The following is a 17,732-nucleotide window of genomic DNA, read 5'->3' as shown; positions in this document are numbered from 1 at the left end:
TGGAGCACGGCGGAAAGCTGCCGATAGCGCCATGGGGGTTGGCGGATTTTCCGCCCCCTTCTGACCTTGGCGGGGCGGTAAATCCCCATTCCCCATTTTACCCTTCCCCATTCCCATTTTTGCCCCATAGGGTATAATGGGAGTGGGGAAGGCGTTAATTACGCCACCGTAAAATACGGTGGCGTAATTAACAACAAGGTCCCGTAGCGCCATGGATTTCTCCGCCCGGAAAAACCAGGCGGAAAACGCTCCATGGCGCACGGGAACTCGTAGTAGGGCGGACGGGTCCGCCGCGAATAACGCTGGCGTAAACCCACTCCGCCAGGGTCGTAATGAGGCCCAGTGCCTGGTACGGAACATGGAAACAGTGTATGGGACAGACAGAAAAGAAAGGTTTCTACTGACGTTGTCTTCGGGAGTATGCAGAATTTTAAATACAGGATTTGCTTTGAGCTGAATCTTACCTCCCAATTTACACAGCACCAAACACTATCAAAGTTGTATCTGGTTTCACCTTATTATATTTATTTATGCTGAAGAAATTAGAACGTTCAGCTACCACGCTCAAACCAAGAGGTGTTTCCCTTTTATATTTTGCTATCTTCTAATTGATCTTTTCTTTGTATTGCTCTTTTATGATCAACATTCTTATTCTTTTCCACTGCAATTGCATGTCTTCCATTTCACTTAGAAAGTTGCACTTGCTTTGCTGCACCCATTCTTCTGATTTGCGTGTGCTCTTTGAAATATCAAAATATCAACACACAGAGAAATAACACACAATCTTTTCAAGTTACCTTTTATTGTATTTGTGCTTTTGCACCTACATTTTATGTAACATCAAGTTCGCAGAGTTGAGGTGATAGGTTTTTTTGGCAATGGCTCCATTAGAATTCTTGTGCATTTTGGTGAGCAGGTTTATTTCTGTGTGACCGTGGCGGTGTCGCCGCACTCAAATTTGGCATTCTGACTCCAAGCGACAAGGTTTCGATTGTTTGCTTCTCCAAATTCCTTAATCTGAGTCTGAAAAACAAGAAGACAGTCAGGCTTACGAACAACTATTGTGGAAGCTGTGTGGCAGTTATCTTCCGCCTAACAGGACTTTTTTAAATGACACCTATATGGGGGCGGGGATGCAACCTTCATACTGGCAGTACAACCCTCTTTACAATGGCGGGAAGGCATTATTGCCAAGTTGACCCCCCTTCCTTCCTTCCAACCCACATTCCTATAAGATTGGTTTAATGGGCAAGTTATCCAACACGATTTACATTAACATCACTTTCGGAAACACAGGCACTTGTGTGATTCTTACAAACATTATTTAGTACAGGAGTAGAAACAATTATTAGGCAGCTTGCTGAATGAGAGTCTGAAGTGGGGAAGTAGAAGAAGGATTGGCAAATAGGAGGTGGAGCAGGCAGTGATTACAAGATGAAAAGACATTTAAAAAGAAACACTTGGGACTGGAAAGCGTCACGGGGGAGTGTCGTTGAGGGCTAGAACAGGAGTGTGGGTGGAGAACTGAAACTCGGGAGTGGGTTGAGATATCAGAGGGATAGCCAGGGGTGGACTGGCCTATAGGGAACTCTGGAGATTTCCCGGTAGGCCTCTGCTGCCTGGGCCTCTTTTGTGTGGTAATCTGTTTTATTTCATCATGGCTGGCTGAAAATGTGTAATATGGGAGAAAAGTACCAAAAACAATCCAGGGCCTCTTTTGGTTCACAGTCCACCCCTGGACATAGTATATATCTATCCACGCACAAACAGGCACAGAAAAAGTGACTGATGGAAAGAGGCAAGGAGTGTGTGTGTGTGGAGCAGGGAATAAGCGATCCCTGCGTTTAGCTGTATGATTACGTGGGACAACAAACCTTCCACCAGTACATACTGAGCTTATATTGTTAATATATAAAAAAAATGCAATATATTAAGGTACTGGTCAGATTCCTGATATCACTTGGTTGTAAAAACCTTGGTGGCGCTAGACATGGAAGATATCTACAACACATCAGATACTGCAAGTAACAGTGGCATGTCTTTACAGCAGTGTGTTTGCATCGTTATGCATTTACTCGGGGTTTGCTCATTTGTCAGGGAACCAGCAAAACATGTAAAAAACGTGAGGGGTACATTAAGCAAGGGGAAGGTGGTAGAGGGACTAGCCCTTTAAGAAAAGGAAGGTGCAAGTGTACATTTACATTGGTTGTGCTTGTGTTTCTGGTAACAAGCAAAACAGATTTAAACGGGGTAATAGGTATAGTAAAACAGGCAATGGCAAGGCCAATAGTTTTGGCTTTTGTGTAGGCATAAGATATGCTTTTGGAAGGACTGCCATAACAGCTCTACCTGGCAATAACACTGCAACAGTGACATCACTGCCTGGGAAATGCCCACCTACTGTATGTACATGAGCCAAAACTGTGGGGTTTGTTATCACTGATTCAGTACACGGAAGAGACATAAATCAAGTAGTTTGAGGAACAGTTGGTTAAGAATGACGTATTACACCCATAGCACATTTAAAGTTGCAATCAAGCCATTAACTCTCAGCAGCCTGCTTTAAAATAGCATTGGCAAGCCTACGTTTGATGCTACTTCTTGATAAAGCCAACTCAAAGAGATCCCAGGAAGATGTGTTTTGGGCAGAGAGAGGAGGGTAGTGGTGGGAATGGCCATAGGGATTAGCATGGCCATTGCAATGAATGAATGGGCAAATAACCAAACAACACACACAAGCTGTGCGTTCTTCCTCACATGTCACCTCCCTCTTAAGTGTACGCCATGACAGTGGTTTAGACAATAGCCAAAACTAAAAAAGGCAGAGTAAAAAAAAAAGGGCAAGGGGCATACTAAAAAAGGGGCCTGGGGGTTTGGCCCCATTACAAAAACAATGCAAATAGGCCGATGAAAATGCATAACAGTTGAATAGCAGTGACGTAAAGAGCTGCAACCAAAGTTTCTAGGGATTTCTGTGAGCTCCCAGAGTCTGGATGCATGTCATATAAGATTGGAGACCTCTGAGGACACACACTTATGCAGTATATGTAGCAATGATGTCTGTATATACACACACACTTCTATATACGTTATCATTGAACAACAACTCATCTAGACATACCAAATAGACTGTTCCCAAATCATGGGCAACAAATGTGACTTACCAATGCTGTGCACGACTTTGATTGTTTTGCCAGACGTTTTTGCCTGTGAGAAATACACAACACATTTGTTAATTGCCCATGCTATATGTACCAGATTACACGTCTTAAAACAATTACCCATCTCATACTGTATCTTCTTTTCTAAAGTGTACCTGCAGAAGCATTCATGCTAAAAGTAGCAAAAATCACCTACAGTTTAACAGCCCTGATATGTGCATTGCCCATGGCTGCTACCATCTTCAGTTATCCTACGCTAAGGGGAAGGCTGCCTGGACACGCAACCTTAATAGACTAGAACACAACCAGAACCTCACAAAAGTGCATTCTTCCGGTGCTGCTCACAACTGTATTTTCCCCCTAGACCAAGGGTCTCCAGGTGTTTTGGAAATTGTAATATAACTCCTTTGATCCCTCACCATTGACTATGCTGGGGTAGGGCTGATGGTAGTTGTAGTCCAAAACATCTGGAGATCCAAAGGTGGCAGACCACTGGCCTTGACAATTGATAGAGAAAGTTGAACCAAAGCAAATGGAGTAGGATTGGGTGCGTCCGGTACTTCGCTTTCAGTTCCCAACACTTTGCATGTGTGCCACACAGTTTTAAGATCTTGGGGCACTATTACATAAAGCACTGCTGATGCCATCCCAGAACACAAACAAGCAGCTTCCTGGCATTAAGAACTCTTTTGAGTGGCTGCAACATCAGTGTGGATGGTACTTGGCTCAAAGGGTAGATGAGTTCCTCCTCCTCAGCAGAGGAGATATCCAAGCCCTGGAGGACATCAGGTTGATTCTTTAAAAAAAATAATGGAAAGCTTTATCATCCAAACATGACAACAGTCCTGGGGTCAGACAGCATAAAATAAGCAGTGTCGCGGAGCAATTTGCTATGCAATTTTGTAGGTTTGCTAATTAAATTGGCACTTGTGTAGCAAAGTTAGCTATTTAAGTTACCCCGTTCAATGAAAACACAGCTCACCCTGCATTCCTCTCTTGCCTTTAGAGCTCTCTCCACCCTCTTTTCTCTGTTCACTGGAAGTTAAAAGGTGCTAATGGAGAAAGAGTGCAGCAGTAATCATCCCCTTCACTCATGTGCCAAAAAGGCCCCACGCTACGCATATTTTATTTTTCAAATCATTGCAAACCAGAAATAATTGGGATAATATTATTAAGCTAACTGTATCCTGTTTGCCAAATACCATTATGTGTTAGTTATTTTTTTTTAAAGGCTTTCAATTCCTTTTTTCTAAAAATGTAATAGGTTACATAATGTGTAATTACAGTATTGCGACTGTCAAACACTGCATTGTCTCCATGCTTTACAGTAAGTGTATCGAAATCTCAGTGCCAACTAGATTTCATTTTGTTGGGGAAGATGTATCATATTGACGAGTGGACCCTTGTGAAAATATATACGACCACACGGCCAAATGCTTTCATGGCAAACCTAGTCCTGTCGCCTGCTGGTTACATACAGCTTGATATTTACTTAAGGTATTGATCAATAGTTTCATCCAGTCTGTACATCTACAGACCTACTGCAAAACTGTACACTGTAGTTGGCCTCCAACGCTCACTTTGCTCTATGATTATGATTGCATTATATATTTGCACCTGCAGTAGAGAGAGCTGGCCACACCTTTTTAGGAGCCCTTTTATAATATCTATTTATTTGTGTCCATTCATGCAGCTAACCTTTTTACAGACACTCATCCAGGGTTTGCAAAGTATTTTCGCCCACTCGCATAGTAGAGTAGATTTTAAGATGGGCCAGTACCATTTGCAGGGGATGTTGGAAACTTTTATTTAAACTTTACTTTGCAGTAAATGTCAGATAAAAGTTTCACTGTGCATGGCTGGCCTCTGGGTGGCAGCAAACTAAAGTGAGTCTGTGTTGACATGAACCATTTTTCAGAAATAATTTGCAAGGCCTGACTTATCTCACTAATGTCTTACTTCAACGGTATACAAAACTGCGCATTGTTGCCTGTTTTATATCTTGGGTACAAGTATCTTCTGGTGGCATTAAAAACATTAGTACAAAATTGCTAATCAAATGGGTTTGTTTACTAATCAAGAAAAATGTAATTAGCAAACTCTGCTAATCAATTTTTGAAAACTAATTTATGCCTTGGGTCAGACAACAAAGTCTTAACCAAGAGACTACGCAGACCTCTAAGGGTTATTCAAGGCTGTGGTTACTGCATCTGCAAGCTTTGGCGTTGCATGACAGACCGAAATAAATTGAAGACAGGTGAGGTTACATTTTTATTTTATTCGAATTTCTATTTACTCACAGCAAGACATGTTGTTTCAAGCAGAACACACACAGTAGCTCAGAGCAGCCTTCGAAGCAAGCAGCGGCCATGTGCTTCACAATAGGGGAAAGGAATAATATTGTGATGGAAGTGAAACCAGAGGAGGGCAATGGGCATAATGATAAAAAACATTGCTGTGGGTAATGCTGGCAAACAATGAACTAATGTGATCCTTTGTTTCAAAAGTTCCATTGTTTTAAATAGAACATGTACAATGGGCGAGAGGAGGTCATCACATTGAAGTGAGAATGTCTTGAGCTAGGCACTTGTCTCTTTCCAGGGAGAGGTGATGGAGTTTAGGGGCAGATTTGAACACAGGGATAGTGGTGATATATTATATATTGGTGAGAAAGCATTCCAGTGGTTAGGGAAAATGGGAGACAAGGAGAGACATCAAGAGGCAGCATACAGGGGATACTGGGACAGAGATTGAGTAGGTCTCTGGAGTGAAGAGTACATGAGCAGCGGGTGCTAGAGGTAGCCAGATAGGTGGTGATGAATCCCGCAGCCAATCACCAATTAATCCAACAGGGAGAACCAGGCAGCAAAGGCAGAGACAGGATCTGTTTGCATAGAGCTGTGCAGAAATGCACAGTGAAACTGGCAGAGAATCCCTGCCCAGAAATCGTGGCCCCTGGGCATTGAAACCTCAGGATTTACATAAGGTTTCAAACAGTGAGACTTACACAGAAAAGTCAGCATTACACATTTAGTCCGTTAGAATAACAGTGAGCTTTGGAATGGTTCATCCCCCGACCTTGATAATTCCATTCTGCCTTCCTACGTCACACAAATCACCTCTACTGGAGCTTTCCATCACACATAACAAGGCCTTACAGAATACCTACCACCTATACCTAGCGCCCACGTGATCCTTGTTCTCGTTTTCAGGCAGCTAAGCTTTCCTTTGTGTGTGGGGGTACCTAGTTGGGCGTACCAGTGACTTAGACAGGGGCGTTCATCTGCTTACACAACCTAATGAGCAATCATGTGCATGCCAGTGGTGAGAAAGTTATAGTTGTGTGTCAGTGGTGTTTCCATGGAGCGAAGCTCTGGAACCCAGTATAAAGGGGCTCATAAAGCAAGATGAACTCACGGTAGTTTGTGATCTGGTTCCAGAACACACTTTCAAGTACTTTAGAGAATTGAGACAGGCCAACAGTTGCCGGAGTTGTTGGGAGTGACAGGGGAGTTTTGGGAGGATGGGTTGTGCAGTCGGTATTCTGAAGCAGGGGGGAACATGCCTTGTTCACGGTTAAAGAGAGAGTAGAGGTAGGACAAAGGGTAGGGTTCCAGAACCTTGAAACTTAGAGGGTCCAATGGGTGCACAGCAGAGGTTGGTGCAAGCTCGGCACAGGATAACTTGAAAAAGACGACAAGCGAGTGAAAGTAGGTGCTAAAGGGGGAGCAGAGGTGGGAGTCAAAGGAGGGTGGTTAGGGTCTCTGAATTCTTAGAGATCTTGGATCGGAGGGCATAGTCATTCGCAGACAGAGCAAGGAAGCTGGGCCAGCATGGTATGAAGGGTAGTGGAGAGTTTGGTGGGGTGGTATAAAAGTCATGATATCACAGTGATGTATTAGTTGGACTTAGTTTTGTCCAAGGCGGTAGAGGGAGTAGAGTTAGCATCCTTGCAGGAGGTTAGGCGTGATTTCGTTTTACCAATGTCATGGATGGAGTTGCATGTTGATCTTGAGTCAGTGAAACTCAGGGGAGATATCAGTCTGGGGGCAAGGGCCTTCGGGGTAAAGATCTGAGTAGGGAAATAGGGCGCAAAGGGAGAGTTGAGGGCCAAATTGAAGTTGGAGAATGTTTGTTCCATATGGTCATGCTCCAATGTGATTTTGACTAAAAATAGCTGACTGGATCTCATCATCAGTAATAAATGAATGCTCTTATGGGATTCATTATTTTGCTGTTTCATAGCTGATTTCAACCAGACTGAGTACCACTCTTTTACCTTTGAGGAATCCAGGCTTGGGAAGAACATTTGGAGGTAAACTGTTTTAGTCAAATGAAAGTGTGGCATGAGGTACACAAAAGGAACTGGTCCTAAATACTAATTTGTGCAGGTGAAAATGGTGTAATGAGTATCAGCAGAAAGGATTTATGTTGTATGTTACTCCTGGTAGATGTACAGAAATTAATAACACAGTCTTTAAAGTAAAATAATGAACTCAAATATAAATATTATTATTGTTATTATTAGGGTAGTTATTGAGCACGGACCTAGCATCGGGAAGCTTTGCATGCATAGGGGGAAGTATATGGTGAGGGAAGCAGAAACACAAGGGAGTGAGGAGCTAACAGGGGAGAAGGAAGGTGGGTAATTTGTGAGCAAGGGATCTAGGAGCAACCAGAGCAGGAAACGGTTGGGATCAGATCACACAGTTTCCGGTAGGGTGGGGAGTGGAGGGTGTGGGCATCAAGGTGTTAGGGAGGAGTCATTAGGCATACACAGAGAAGGCCTGCCTTCTGATTCTTTCCTTCCTGCAACGGCAGAGTTCAAGTCTGTCCTTACTTGTCGTGGAAAGTAGGCCTTGAGAGATGCTGAGTTTCTCATTGAGGTAACTTGGGGACCTCAGGGTGAAAGGCTTGTAGATAACGCAGCAGGATTCGAAAGATTGTACTGGCTCACAGCGGGAGCCAGTGCAATTCGCTGAGGTTAGGGGCATATATGTATGGCTGCAGACATTAATGATGCCGTCCACAGTGTTGTCTGTGATCTACTATTCATAGAAATCTTTAATAACCATGCCCTTTGCAGAGAAACGCAAAACCTACTGCTCACTCTCCATTTAACATATTTCTGAAAGCCACAGGAAACCCTCCACTCTGGGCTAGGGTATTAGTGTTACTAATAGTCTCGGAAAAGAAGTCCAGAGGATACAATTTTTAAAGACAAGGTATCAAGGTACCTGATACATTATTTTAATATACGAGTTGAATTATGATGTAATCAGCACTAGAATTACAATTTACATAGCAGGAAAGTTAAAAGCATACAAATGAAATACAATTCATATAATTCATCAAACAACCATTCAATCGTCTGGGTCCCCGGCGAGCAGTATGTGTCATTTTCTGACGATATGTCCTAAACCTATGTGGCTCTGAGATTCTCCTTAGATTACCACGCTGGGTTACAAGACTTCCGTAGGACCCATTACATCCATTGCTCATCGTGTCATTAATTGGACACTATTGGATTGGCCGTCATCTGTGCATTTAGAAACACTTGGATGCCGTTATGGAGAGACAGTAGCTCCTGTAATCGACAAGAGGGGTCCCTGGCTGTCTCACTTAAGAGTGTATATTTGTCTCCTGATGAAGACGTTACTCAAATAATGTAAACACCTCGAAACTGGTTGAGAAATTTGAGATGAGGTCGCCTATGGACATCCATTTGACGCATCGTAATATTTGACCACTTAAACAATCTATTGTGGCCACGTACATTGATTGCACATCTCTTTTATAATAATCAAAATTATAAATTGTTTGTTATGACTTTTTATAGGTTTTATCTTATACATACTGTTGTTTGGTATGAGTGTATGGTTGCATGATGGATGCATATGGACGAATGAATAAACAATTGAATGGTTGTTTTATGAATTATATGAATTGTATTTAATTTGTATACTCTTAATTTTCCTGCTATATAAATTGTAATTCTAGTGCTGATTAAATCATGATTCAACTCGTATATTAAAATAATGTATCAGGTATGATAAATCCCTTGATACCTTGTCTTTAAAAATTGTATCCTGTGGACTTCTTTTCTGAGACTACTATCACTCTCCATTTAACGCCAGAATGATACATTCATACACTAAATTTAAATGATGACATGATGAACAGGGAAAGTCTCCTAATCTCCAGGATGATAATTTGTGGTAGAGACTTGCATGGTATATGAGTGTCACTGTATAGGATATCTAAGTCCACAGGGTTCTCGCTGTGGCTCTTTTAAAGTATGAATGCCATCTAGCACTCCAAGGTGACAGCTGAGATGGCATACAAAAGGCAGTAACCCCTCACTCTTTCTCTATACCTCTGCTACACCTCTCCCCCTGACACTCTCTCTACCTTGTCTTGCACTCTCTGCTATCCCCTTACTCACCTGAGGACATTAGATAGCCTGGCACTATGTGATCCATGCAATGTCTTGCAGTTCTATCATCATAGGACCTAGCTTGACCTTGGTGTGGCCCACACTCAGCTTGGGCTTGCTTTTCATCTGGCTCATCAGAGCAGCTCTGAGAGCCTGTTATTGTTTCTCCTGCTGGTGCACTTGTTGCAGCATCATAGAGGTCAGGTGTCCATCCGGACTTCACCCCACACTCAGGGGTGGACTGGCCTATAGGGAACTGAGATTTCCCGGTAGGCCTCTGCTGCCTGGGCCTTTTTTGTGTGGTAATCTGTTTTATTTCCACATGGCTGGCTGAAAATGTGTAATATGGGGGAAAAGTACCAAAAAAAATCCAGGGCCTCTTTTGGTTCACAGTCCACCCCTGCCCACACTGCTGACACCATTCTTGCTAGGCCTGGGTTACTCAAACAACATTCTCACTGATCTTTCAGGCATCCTGCATGCTGCGCTTGTCACGACCCTCGCCCAAAACCCCCTCTGGCAAACCCATTGGCCAGGTGGAGTCAGGACTCGGGCCTCTAGAGCCTGGCATCCTCTTCAAAGCCCTCATGGGGCCAGTCCTGGCGCCTATGGCGCCAGGCGCATACACCATGAATAAACAATGTGCTTGGGAACTACTTTATTATTGTCAGCCAAAATGGAGGCATCCACATAGCTTGTTTCCTAAGAACCAAGCTATACGGTCTAGTGTTTTGGGTGTGGTAGCCTAGGGACTACTTTTCCTGGACTATTTTATTGGGGCTATTTAAACCACACCCGAGCAAGACAACACGCTTCGCGTTACTTTGCAGCTTGCAGCGTGACGCTCACTGTCTCCAGCTATTCCCTCGAACCTCGGAGAAGCAGAACCTGCAAGGAGACAAAAGGAACATCATTAGCAGCAGCATCTCACCTGCAGTCTTCATCTTTAAACACTCGCAGCTACTGAGAACAGCTTCCTGGAATCTGCACGCCTCCCGGACAGAACGACCTGAAAGAGGAAGATAGAGGCAACATTAAAGAAAGCAGTAGAGACATTTACAAATTACGAACTGCTCAAAAGGCTTATCTGGCTGGTCGCCTCTCAGCTGGCACCACTCCAGACATTCCACTTGCGCTGAAGAACACCACGACCTACAAGGAAGGAAAACACAGGTTAGCAAAGGCAAGACTTTGCAGCACTGCGCATAGCGCTTACTTACCGCATCATAGCGCTCTTAATGCGCCAACATTTACCAGCGGGGCTCAACCAAGCCAGTTCGCCACGCTGAAGCTCTGCATACCTAAGGGAGAAAAAAGAGACATTTTAAACAAAGAAAGGCATGCAGGATAGCAACAAAACTAAAGAACAGCAATAAGACCTACCTGAACAATATCAAACGGGCCAGCGTCAGTGAAGTAACTGGACCGCACTCGCCCATTAAAGACAACGCGCCCCTGCAAAGAAGGCAGGACGGAGAGAACGCCTAATTCTACCACAAGGTGGAGGGAGGATCCTTGCCCCAGTCGGTCAGTCTTGAACACAGTCCTCCGGTATTTTCAGGCAGAACCTTCCCCGCAGACCACATCAGGGCAAAGCTGAGAAGCATACCAGCGAGTAACCCGGCTAGGTGGCGTCCCTGTGGATACCAGGTGAGGGTAACAGCGCTTGCCTTGGTGGTGATCCTCATCCACGGTGAGGTTTCCTCACTCTCCAGCGTTCGTCTGTCTTCACCAATCAACCCAGCCAAGGGGGGCATCGCTAGTGCTCTCCAACAGTGAAAAGTCTAAAGAAATGGGGTCTTCACTCTAGAGCACGTTGGCATGGCAGCAAGCTTTCTTTCTCTGATCAAGTAAAAAGGGCTTGACTCTGTCTGTGATTCTCTCTGACCAGGACTACATTGAGAGCTACACTTAAAGAGACTTTACTCCATTTGCAGGGGGGCATCTTGGACTAATATTTATTTTTCTCAGCCACTGCAACTTTATAGTGGTCTAGTGGTCTAAGCTCTAGAGCTCCCTAAAGTGTTTAGCAAACATCAATAGGACACCAGTACAGGATCATTATTTTTCCCTGCAGTTTCTCTCGGCCAACACCACTTTGGCGGTATAAAGATATACATTCCTAATACTCTCTTCCATTAGTATTTTACTTTAGCTCCTGAGTTATAGTGAGCTAGATAGGTACTACCATTAAAACTACCATTTGGAGGTTTCTCTGAAATCGGAACCCTGCTCTAAGCCTGCACTATCTACTTTCGGAACTCTTACAAATAGTGTGCCCCAAAAATGTTCCACCCATTTCATTATCATGTACAGTCTTCACGCAGCTAACACACTTTCTACTGCCACCCTCCTCAATCAACCTGCCAACAATGAACAATTCCACCTTTTAGAGGCCCATTTGCCCATGTCTATGGCAGACATGTTTTCCTGCATTTCAAACACCAGTCCATTGAACTCTCCTCCACACTGACAAAACCCCTAGCCTTGTACAATCTCTTATGAAAAAGCAACTCGACCATCTTATTTATTTATTTATGTATTCGTATTTGTTAAGCGCACAGAAATAGCCCTGAAGCATCGTGGCGCTGGTTACAATAAGAAAGCGATACTTAGTTACATCCTAGAGGCATACACGCATGCAGGTTTCTACAATAGAAAAACAATAGCAACGTGTGTATGTTTGGATATGGGTAGTGGAAGTTAGTTGAAGAGAGAGGTTTTGAGTTTTTTTCTAAACGCTGTAAGGGAGCATTCTGCTCTTAGAGCGTGAGGGAGATTTTTCCAGAGTCTAGGTGCTATGTAGGGGAAGCCCCAACCTCCCGCTGTAATCTTGTTGATGTGTGGTCCCAGGAGTTGGTTGGTGTAGCAAAGTCTTGTAGGTCTGGATGAGGCCGGTCTGTGAATAGTGTCTGAGAGATAAGGTGGTGCAGTGTGATGGATGCATTTGTGGGTAGTGGTCAGAACCTTAAAAGTGATACGTTCTTTGACAGGGAGCCAGTGAGCGGATTGTCTTGCATGTGATATGTGGTCCCTTTTGGATATGCTTAAGGCTGCTCTCAGAGCGTTATTTTGTGCGACTTGCAGTTTGTTTAGGTTTTTTTCAGAGGTGCCGGCTAGGAGAGCGTTACAGTAGTCAAGTTTCGCGACTATGGTAGCTCTTGCTATTGATAGGCAGTTTTCTTTGGTGAAGAATGGTTTGATGGCGTTTATGAATTTGGTGCTTAGCGCTGATGCAGAGACAATGGCATTGACTTGTTTGTCCATAGACAGGGTTGCATCAATGTAGACCCCTAGCGTTTTTACAGAAGATAGGACTGGGATAGTGCAGTTGTCAATATTAAAATTGACATAGAGGCTATCTAGCCTGGCGAGTGTAGACGTTTGGCCGAGGATCAGGATTTCAGTCTTATCCCCATTAAGACATAGGCCGTTAGTGGCCATCCAGGCTTGAATAGTTGCGTATATGTGTTTTTGGGCCAGGGCGTCTGTGTGGTATGAGCCAGTTAGGGGGAGGAGCACTTGGGTGTCGTCTGCGTAGTTGGTGTAGGCGATCCCAAGTGCATCCAGTTTATCGAAGAGAGGCTTTGTAAAGAGGTTGTACAGCGTAGGTGCTGTACAAGAGCCTTGTGGAACACCACAGTGAATTATGGATGGTGTTGCGTTGGATGTGTTTGAAAAGACTTTCATGGCCCTCCCTTCTAAAAAGGATGTTATCCATGAGGTGGCTTGGTGTGAGAAATATGCAGAGTGGGAGAGGTGTGAGGTGAGGGTCTTGTGGTCCACTAGGTCGAACGCCGCTGAGAGGTCAAGGAGAAGGGCGGGTTTGCCTGTGTCCAGTATCTTAGTTATTTGGTTTTTAAGGTCCAGCAGAGCAGTCTCTGTTCCGTGGCCTTTGCGGGAGCCTGACTGTCTAGTACCAAGGATGGAGTTTGATTCAAGGTATAGTTGAATTTGGCTGTGTGCCACTTTATCTAGAATTTTGAGAAGGAAAGGGACTGTCGTTATAGGTCTGTAGTTGTTGGGCAGCGTGGGGTCGAGAGTGGGCTTTTTTAGAAGTGGGCGCACCGAAGCTTCTTTGAGGCTATCTGGGATGGAGCAAGTTTTGAAAGAAGCATTAATGAATGCGGTAATGAGTGGAACAAGTGGTTCAGCGCAGTCCTTGATTAACTTAGGAGGGCATGTATCGCCTTTGCAGGTCGATGGCTTCAGATGTTTCAGGATGTCCAGGACTTCTAGTTCTGAGACTTCATTGAAGGCAAATTTAGGGATGTTAGTGATTTTGCTAGAGGTTTGAGACTGTGAGTGCAGACTCTGTTTCGGTTGGGTATTGTAGTGGTCACAGATTTTATTTTGTAGGAGGTCTATTTTGTTGAGCATGGCAGCTTGGATACTGTTGCACCAAGCTTCGTCCTTAGTAATCTCGTCAGTGGACGTGGGAGGCACTGTGAGCTCTTTAAAGATGGAAAAGAGTTCTCTTGAATGGCATCCTCAAATGTGGTGCCATCAAATCCAGATCGGCCAGTCAATATGCTAATGACCTACAAGAACACATTCTAGACCCTGGCATTCACATGGGTTGCTTCATGGAATCCTCGACCCCATACTTCGCAAACCATGTATTCCCTGGTTATTCACTTAGCTGCCATTTCAGTCATGCATAAATCTGGCCTGCACATCTCATGCCAAGCCTTCACATTTCAGACAATTGGATCTAATTTGCATATTCATATGGTGAGGTGCACACTGATCTAACACCCCCTATCACAACAATCCCACCCCAAAATTCTGGGATAAGATCCAGGGTGTTTTTTCATCTAAATATTCAGTTTTATTTACAATAATGAATCAAAACCTCAGTTGGTCCCTTAACTTTATGCTGGGGAAATCACCCAGAATATTGCTTACAAATAAGTACAGGCCACTTGCATACAGAAAAGAAAAATAACCTGCCTTCTATTATCTCACTAAATAGATCAAGAACACACAAACATCAATTCCTATAAAATCACATCTGAATATCAATTTTCATACAGCAATATGCACTGAACATTGAAATTATCACAGCTTTTCCGTCTTCTATATATTCTAGTACATTTGTGAGCAAATCACGGTATATAATGGACTTTATTTTCTCTAACCCTATTGACAAGTGTTGGTGATCAGAGAAAAAAAGCATCATATCCATTTCACTTTATTTGCTTATTTTCTCTAACACCACCACCAAGTGTTCCAATTAGAGAATAACTCTGTAGTATACATTTGATTCACATATAACTTGCCTATTCTCAACACCATCCTACTCTTAATATACTGTATAGTTGATTCCTAATTTGGGCATGTGTGTAAAATACCCAGTGTAATGTCATTTAAGGTGTCACACAAGCATGAGAATATCATCTTTTGATGAAACAGGGATCCACACTCTTCTCCTGGAAACTTGTGAATATGTTGTACACTATTTCAGGAATCCAGTCTTGAAATGCCCCCCATGAAAACTCAGGGATGCATTTATTGGCTACTGTCAGAGGATATATATATATATATATATATATATATATATATATTATATATATATATATATATATATATATATATATATATATATATATATATACATATATATATTACATGGACGCGGTAGCGTCCATGTAGTTATGGTTAAGTTGGTGTTTCCATAGGAAGAGCATTTTTTGGGTGGCTTATAACTTCGCTCCCTCTGGACGAATCCTCACCAAACTTTGCAAAAAAAGTATATGGCCCACTCTGAATGCAAAGTTTAGAGAAGTTTGGTCCGGGGGGGCAAAGTTATGGGGGGGGCCCAAAACTTTTGTTTTTTCCCATAGACATAATGGGAAAAAACTTTGTGCATGCCTACAGCCCAAACCGCTGGACGGATTTACACCAAATTTGCGGCAGGAGCAGGGTCTTGGTCCTGAAAGCGTGCTTTTGCAAATTTGATGTAAATGCGTCCAGTAGTTTTTTAAAAAAATGACCAAAATGTAAGGCAAATAAATTAGTGATATCTCTGTTCGCTTCGCGGACGGACTTCCCTGATCGCTCCGCGGACAGTGCCCTGATTGGCCAAGCATGTTGTGCGATGTCTGCGGACATCCGACGTGTTCGCTGATTGGACGGTGTGGGGCGTGGAGCGCATCAGATTTTTGGTGGCGCCCGCCATCTTGCATTCGCGGACGACCGCGGACGTCGAGGTGAAACTTGGTTTAAAAATTGTATTTAGTGGAGTGTGTTGGTATGTAAGAGTGTTTGGGGAGGGTGGGGGAGTATGAGATAGGTGCAATGTTGTATTTATTTATGTGCTAGATGCTTTTGTTGTGTTCGATTTGTCTACAGACAACACGGCTGTTCTGAAATGTTCGTAAATAAACAGAATGTATTCGGTGTCAAGTTGAAAGTGTTCTAAGAAGACGCGTGGGGTCCTGGAATGTTCGCAGGGGGTGTCCTGAAGACATTGTCTGTATTGTTCGTTGTCAAGCTGAAAGTGTTCTAAGAACACTCGCGGTGTCCTGAAATGTTCGTACATAAAGAAAATGGGGGTGTCCTGATGACGCTGTCCGTATCGTCCTCTGGCAAGTTGAATGTGTTCTAGGAACTTCCTTGTGTCTGCGGACATTAAAATGGTTGAAATGCTTGAATCTCTGGGTGTATATGCTGCGGTGGTTGTGGCCAGGGTATAGAATGTTAGGTGCATGGCCATTTGGCCATGCACCGAAGACTCTATGCCCTGGCCACAACCACCGCAGCATATCACACTCATATGCCATGCACCCAAGAGTCTATGCCCTGGCCACAAGCACCGCAGCATATCACACTCATAGTGGCTTATAACTTTGGGTCAAAAACAAATTTATAAGGAACAATGTTATAAGCCAGTACGGGTGTGATATGCTGCGATGGTTGTATACTTACTATTTGGTTTAGTAACGGGAGTCCATGTTTTTCTTGTTCATTTCTGTGATAAAAGAAAATAGCATGTTAGTATTAGTATTTTATAAAGACGTATTACATTGTACAATCACAATTATTTCTTTTTTTTGACCCTCATATTTAGTAGATGAGCAATTTGCTCAGTTTCTGTGTTTGTTGCTAAAATCATTGGGTCTGTGGGAGAAAGAAAATCCATGTTGGATTAAAAAAAAACCTTTTTCTGTTATGCTACAGTTTATTTGTTTGTTTGTTTTCAGTGTTTACTTGTTGTTTCTGGCTAATGCTTTATACATTGGATTGTTCCAGTTTTTGGGAGCAGTAAGATATTAGGTATTTGTTTGGATATTGTAAAATTTTGGAGCAGTTAGATACCAGTAGGCGTATTCTAACTGTTTATTTTTTTATATAATTTCGTGGTATTGCTTTATCTATTTGGATATTTCTAGATTTTGGGACAGTTAGATACCAATTGGCGTATTCTAACTGTCTATTTTTTGCTCTTATTTGGATATTTCTAAAGTTTGGGACAGTTAGATACCAATTGGCATATTCTAACTGTCTATTTTTTGCTCTATTTGAGTGGTATTAATTCATCTGATTAGTTGTTGTAGCATCTTTGGGCAGTTAGATAGCTTTTGGAATATTGTGACAGTTTATATTTTTTTACTACAAGTTACTTAAGTATTCTAACTGTTTATTTTTTTTATATAATTTCGTGGTATTGCTTTAACTATCTGGATATTTCTAAATTTTGGGGCAGTTAGATACCAATTGGCGTATTCTAACTGTCTATTTTTTGCTCTTATTTGGATATTTCTAAAGTTTGGGACAGTTAGATACCAATTGGCGGGTGTCTAGTCAAATGGTCGACAGACAAATGGTCGACAGACAAATGGTCGACACAATTTGGTCGACAGGACAAATGATCAAATTTTTTTTATTTATATATATATTTTGTAGGTTTTCTTTAGGGAAAAAAGGGGTTTTTAGCAAAATAAAGGGGTTGAGGGAGGGACCCCCAAAAAAAAAAAGTGAAAAAGAAAAAAAAAAAAAAACGACCATTTGACCTGTCGACCTTTTGGTGTCGACCATTTGTCTTGTCGACCATTTAGATTCGACCAAATGACCTACAACCCAATTGGTGTATTCTAACTGTCTATTTTTTGCTCTATTTGAGTGGTATTAAT

The 17,732-nt window shown here is 42.7% G+C and overlaps 1 protein-coding gene across 1 annotated transcript in view; it reads right to left on the bottom strand.

Annotated features, from left to right (window-relative positions):
* Positions 1-785: 785 nt before the first annotated feature.
* LOC138481743 (cancer-associated gene 1 protein homolog) overlaps positions 786-17,732 on the bottom strand; it is a 947,940-nt gene continuing 930,993 nt past the window's right edge. Inside the window, exons 14-15 of the mRNA XM_069613838.1 lie at positions 3,165-3,207; positions 786-1,023 (exon numbers count right to left, since the gene is read on the bottom strand). Of these exons, the coding sequence (XP_069469939.1) occupies positions 919-1,023; positions 3,165-3,207 (148 nt within the window). The 3' untranslated portion in view covers positions 786-918. The remainder of the gene's footprint in view (positions 1,024-3,164; positions 3,208-17,732) is intronic.

This window comes from Ambystoma mexicanum, chromosome 5p, assembly GCF_040938575.1.
Source record: "Ambystoma mexicanum isolate Mex_15411 chromosome 5p, UKY_AmexF1_1, whole genome shotgun sequence".
Classification (NCBI taxonomy): Eukaryota; Metazoa; Chordata; class Amphibia; order Caudata; family Ambystomatidae; genus Ambystoma; species Ambystoma mexicanum.
The sequence above is the reverse complement of the archived record's forward strand: the minus strand, read 5'-3'. Positions and strand labels throughout refer to the sequence as shown.